The sequence below is a fragment of the Psammomys obesus genome, unplaced genomic scaffold, assembly GCF_907164565.1.
Source record: "Psammomys obesus unplaced genomic scaffold, mPsaObe1.curated_primary_1811, whole genome shotgun sequence".
Taxonomy (NCBI): domain Eukaryota; kingdom Metazoa; phylum Chordata; class Mammalia; order Rodentia; family Muridae; genus Psammomys; species Psammomys obesus.
The window spans coordinates 2147487-2153143 of NW_026590809.1; the positions used below are offsets into that span (position 1 = coordinate 2147487).

A 5657-nucleotide genomic window follows, 5' to 3' on the forward strand; every position below is an offset into this window, starting at 1 on the left:
CAGAATCAATAGTATCACAGACTACCTAGAATTTGAGACATCTTCACAAGTTGGGGAATGACACTTGCTTCATGGTTCTTGAGGGGTAAGGGGTGGAGAAGTGGATTGACAGTGGAGGGGAAGGCTGCCGGGACAGGCAGGCACCACACAATGTGGGCTGCCTGTGGTGTGGACTTTATCCCACATTACAGTGTCAGTGGGTGGAAACCACTGTCAGTTGCATGCAGGAGGAGGTGAATAGAGAAAACACGCCCAGAGAGCTGCATGTGGGAATCCCTCTTTGTGGCCAAGAATGTTCTAGATAAACAGTCGGCTTGCAGAGGTCCTTATCACTCCTTAACATTGCCTTTAATGAAGACCTGTGCAAAAGCAGGCAGAGACAGGGTGAAAACAAAACATTAGGAGTGGATCTAGCTGTGTCTGGTCAGGACTGACGCGCAGAAGAGGATGAATTTATATATCATTCACATGTCATCAAATGTTGTTCTTTTGAGCTTTCTTAAACACTTAAAAATATAAAGGTCATTCTTAAGTTGTAAGTTGTTCAAAACCCATAGACTATGTATAGTTCTCTGGGCCCCATAGTTCTCTAATCAGCCTCTTTGCCTATGGAACCCAATTATCACGGTTCTTAGATCCTCTGAGATGATTCTATCATTCGGTCAAGATACTGCATGTCTGCACTAATGAGCCATGAACTTCCTGTTATGTTTTGAAATGGATCTGCCTTGCTGTCGCTCTCATGAATGATTGGTGGCCACAGAACTCAGGGCATCAATAGCCCATGAGACACTCAAAGGTCAAGGCCATATAAGCTATTGACCATTTGGCTCATGCACAACTCTATTCATCACATACACAGTCCAGTAAGACATAAAGGTAGCCAATGGAACAACAAACACATAAGATATATGGCTTTCCATATGGAAGAGTGAATATAGAACAAACCTGTTTTCTCTGGTACGGGGGTAGAGAATGTAGGTGGTTCACTAGAGGCCATTTTACCCAGCGTCACAGCAATACCTGTGCAAAAGAGAAGTTGAGAAACGGGATAAACATGAAGTGACTCTGGAAGAACTCTGCAGAAGACAAGTTCACCCCACACCAGGTGGCAGCAGCTTCAGAACATCTTCACAGCAGAGGCACAGAGACAAGGTGAGGGAGCTCGGAAATGATTACAGCTCTAGTGATGCCTCACAGAAAACAATCATTGATGTTCACCAGACTTAGACTGCATGGACATTTTAGGTCCAGAATCAATAGTATCACAGACTACCTAGAATTTGAGACATCTTCACGAGTTGGGGAATGACAGGTATCCATACACTTGCTTCATGGTTTTTGAGAGGGAAGGGGTGGAGAAGTGGATTGACAGTGGAGGGGAAGGCTGCCGGGACAGGCAGGCACCACACAATGTGGGCTGCTTGTGGTGTGGACTTTATCCCAATGGAACAATGAACAAGTAAGCTATACGGCTTTCCATATGTAAGAGAGGATAAGAGCAAATAAGTGTGTATATATGTTAGACTTCTACATATTTTGCTTTATTTATTTTTCTGTATTTAGTAACACATGTGTGCTGTGTGGGGGCATGCAACACTGTGTGTGTGGTAGCTAAAAGACACGCTATGTGAATTCTGGGGATCAAACTAAGGGACTTAAGCTTAAGCTTGGTAGCATGCACGTGTACTTGAAAAGGATGAGGACAGTTTTCATAAAAGATTCATTACAAAATGCAGGTACATATGGGGCATTATCGTTCCTCAACACTGCAGCATGGACTGTGAACAAAAAGAGAAACTGACATAAATATGGCAGTAAATTTTAACAGGTTTCTTCAATTGTGACAGGCCAAGAAAAATACAAAATACATCTGACTTGCAATCACAAATGATCACAAATGATTATACTTCTACTTTGCTCCTAAACAAATGAGCATATACTTTGTTATCACGCCTGCTCACATTTCCATGCTAAGCCCCACTCATTTTGTAGGGACATTGTCTCATTGCCTGAAAGAAGGATTTTGAGATCTGAGCCCAGAAGAATAGTTCAGGAAGGAAGGCAAAACCATGAACGTCTATAGCATTTTTTTCTAGTAAGCTACAAATTTCAGTGTCATGAACCTTTGTCCTGGTGACTTCAAATAGACTGTTGTATTCATGTTGTTTTGTGTTTTTTATTTACCTTCTTTCATTTTGAGTATTAAATATAATCATGGTGTGACTGGCCACATCAAAAAATTGCTCTAGGATTAAAAAATATAATCCAAATTAAAAAAGAGTAATGGGTTTATAGGTTTGGAGGCAGCTTAATAGCTGTATCACAGGGAAGGACAGTCAACCTTTCCTAAAGGCTTCAGTTAATAATAATTAGTAAAAAAAAAAAAAAAAAAAAAAAAAAGCAGAGCACATTCACATTGTAAGAGAAAGGAAGACCCAAGCCTGGAATATTGACGGTATATTCACTGAGCACGTAGACTGGGGTTGAATTACCTACATGCAAACAAGTCCAACCAAGAACTAAGGGCACTTTGGCCAATCGTCTGTGCATCTTTCGTCACTGAGTACTGAGACTGTAAATAGTGTATACAACATAGCATTGTCGATGACATTAATGAGCGTGAGCACACAGTGTTTCAACAGAATGGAGAAGCTGATCTTAAAATGCACATGGCATTAAGAGATTTAAATAGCCAAAGCAGCCTTCGAGAACACAGTCTGAAGATTCAAACTTCCTGAGTTCAAAACTCATGACAAAAAATGGAAACAAAAAGGAAAATTCCAGTGTTTAGAGTGTGGTATTGCCCTAATGATAGGCATAAAGATCATGGGATAGGGCTTAGAGTCCAGACGTCAGTTTATATCTATGACGACTGATTTTTCAAGAGAGTCTGGAGACCATTCAATGGGAAAAAGTAATATTTTCAGTAACTGGGATATTAACATGCAAAGGGATAAAATACTTTTTCTTCATGTCATAGAAGAACATTAGCTCAAAATAATTAAGATGTGCACATGTGTATGTATTTAAACTATTATATAGAATATATAAATATATTGAAACTGTGTGTGTAAAATTAAAACCATAAAACTACTCCTGAAAGAAAATGTACAAACATATTTTTATAACCTTGAATTTAAAAATGTTTCTTCAGATATGACATCACCAACAAAAAAGATAAGAAAATAGAGTTCATAAAATGCATTAGAAAGACAGTGTCAAAAGCAAAAATAAATGATCCAATATTTTAATGAAAGAAAACATTTTCAAGTCATATATGTGATAAAGGACATCTAGACTATACAGAGTTCTTACAACTATACAACATAAATATTTAAACATCTTAAATATTTAAACAAACATTTCTACCCAAAGAATTCAAAAAATGAAAATGGCCAGCAACTATGTTCAGAGATAACGGGTGTCATCATTAGTTATTACGGGAATGCAGACACCATGAAACTCAGTGCCACACGTGCTACAGTGGCTACATGGAGGTCTACCAAAGGAGGGCAGGTTGGCTTAAGATGGTTCATGTTTACGACTAGAACAAGCCATGCACATACAAGTGTTTTCCACAATCAGTAGTTTTCTATAGTGTCCTAGACATTCAACATTGTACTTTAAACAGGCTTTTGGCAGATAATGTTTCTGAGCTGTAGGCTGACATAAGTGTTCTGAACACACTTAAGAGCACACTTAAGAACACATGGAGACATAACCCCAGCGCCAGTCAAGGGTCATAGACAATTCAAAGGATGGAAATTACAAGTATGAGCAAAGATCTGTAGAAACTGGAACTTTTAAGCCCTGGTGGGAGAAAAGTAAACTGTGTAGGTCCTGTGGGGAAAGTCTGGGACCACTGAGCAAACAAAATGCACTATGACTCAATATTCTGTGAATATTGCTGTGGGTGTCCCCTCCAAAACAGTATATGAACAGTCATAGTAGCCTGATTCACAGTAGTCCAAATTTCTATCAAATGTGAGTGAACATGCACCTTTCTGTTAAATTTCTGTCAGTCAATGAATGAAGAATTAATTCATACCATCATAAAAGGAATGATATTTCATTCTCCACCATTCACAGATCTTAAACATGTCTCCTAAGAGAAGCAAGCCTCACAAAATGCTACCTGTTGTATGAATCTGTTTGTTTGAAATATGCAAAATAGGTAAATCCATACTAGCAGAAGGAAAATTAGTAGCCGCGTAGTACCATGGACGTGGGGTGGGGAGGGGCTGGTAACAGGTCTAAGATGGCCTCTTAAAGTAACAGATATTCTGAAACCAGACGGCAGTGATGAATGTACAGCACCCTGGGCAGAAGGAAACTTACGGTGGCAAAAATGGTGAACGTTTTATCAGGCACAGTTTACGCTGATTAAAAAAAGAAGAAAAAGCGACCATTTTTTTGGGCAAATAGGACATTGGTTGAGTGAAACTGCCTAGGTTTGCATCCCAACTTCTCCACTCACTGCCTTCAGCTTTCAAAACATCTTAAACTCCCACCTCTTTCATCTGCAAACGGAATACTGACTGCACAGAACATGCAGAATAAATGGAAGCAACCACACAAAAGGCTTCTAGTGGGATTGGGTCAGGATTCAGTAAGAACTCTTTACAAAGTCTCATTTTCTTGTAACAAATACACAAAATGTTTAAATATACATCACCACCGTGTTTAGCCAAAAACAATAGAAGCCAATCCTCTTGGGAGATGGTTTCCGTGGAGCAGGATGCATGCTTTGGGAGCCTTGAATTCAAAGTGCCAAGAGGTTCGTAACAGCACTGAGCATGTTTGATTGCTACCTGAGTGGAGACTGCTTGGTGATATTGACCAAGTGAGTTCCTAAAAGTCCAAGGTCAAAGGCTAATGTTACTCAAAGCAGGTCTCACTTGCAACCTGGACTGGAAGGAACACAGCTAAGCAAAGCTCCTTTTACTTATATCCACACACACTACCAAACACTAAATTTTTCTTCCCTTAGTTGTGTGGGTTTTGGTTTTCTGTATCCTGTCAAGTTCATTGTTTAAATTGACCAGTGCCTTTATTCTATACGCCTTAGAGGAAGCGCAGGCCAGCTGTTGAACTTGAGCCTGATCTAAAACATCTCCAAACATGTTTAAGGAAGAGATGAGGGTTAGAATTCTCTTCCCAGACCTTTGTCTGAGGGCAGCATGGGTCAAGGAAACTGAGGGGAAGCTAGGCAGTACTTCGGGGTGGGGGCATTCACAGCTCTGGGTTAGGCATTGTCTAGAACACCACCTCACTCTGGAGATATGGCAGAAGTCTTCAAGCAGTAGAGTAGTCAGAGGTTTTATTTACACCACTTCTCTGACACTCTTAGTCACAGGATGTGTGGCACTTAGGAGCTTGGGAATGAAGGAACATTCCTCACAGTCAGTCGGAACAAACCCCTTGAAAACCCAAGGTGAGAAGCTGCTACCAAGGCTTGTCTCACACATTCTCTTGGCTTCTTGCATGTTTCCCTACTGCGTTCTTTGAGAGTCAGCTTCAGCATGCCCCTCTAAGCAGGTTTTAACAACCACAACTCAGTGAGCAGTGTCATGTGACTTCCTCCATTTTCTTCTGCAAGCACCGCTTGATGACACAGCCTTCCTAAGAAGCAAAGATTGTGTTTGTTCATGTTG

At 40.3% G+C, this 5657-nt stretch overlaps 1 protein-coding gene across 1 annotated transcript in view; it reads right to left on the bottom strand.

Annotated features, from left to right (window-relative positions):
• LOC129678355 (glycophorin-A-like) overlaps nucleotides 1-1007 on the bottom strand; it is a 9444-nt gene extending 8437 nt beyond the window's left edge. Inside the window, exon 1 of the mRNA XM_055609122.1 lies at nucleotides 949-1007. Within this exon, the coding sequence (XP_055465097.1) occupies nucleotides 949-1000 (52 nt within the window). The 5' untranslated portion in view covers nucleotides 1001-1007. The remainder of the gene's footprint in view (nucleotides 1-948) is intronic.
• Nucleotides 1008-5657: the final 4650 nt, after the last annotated feature.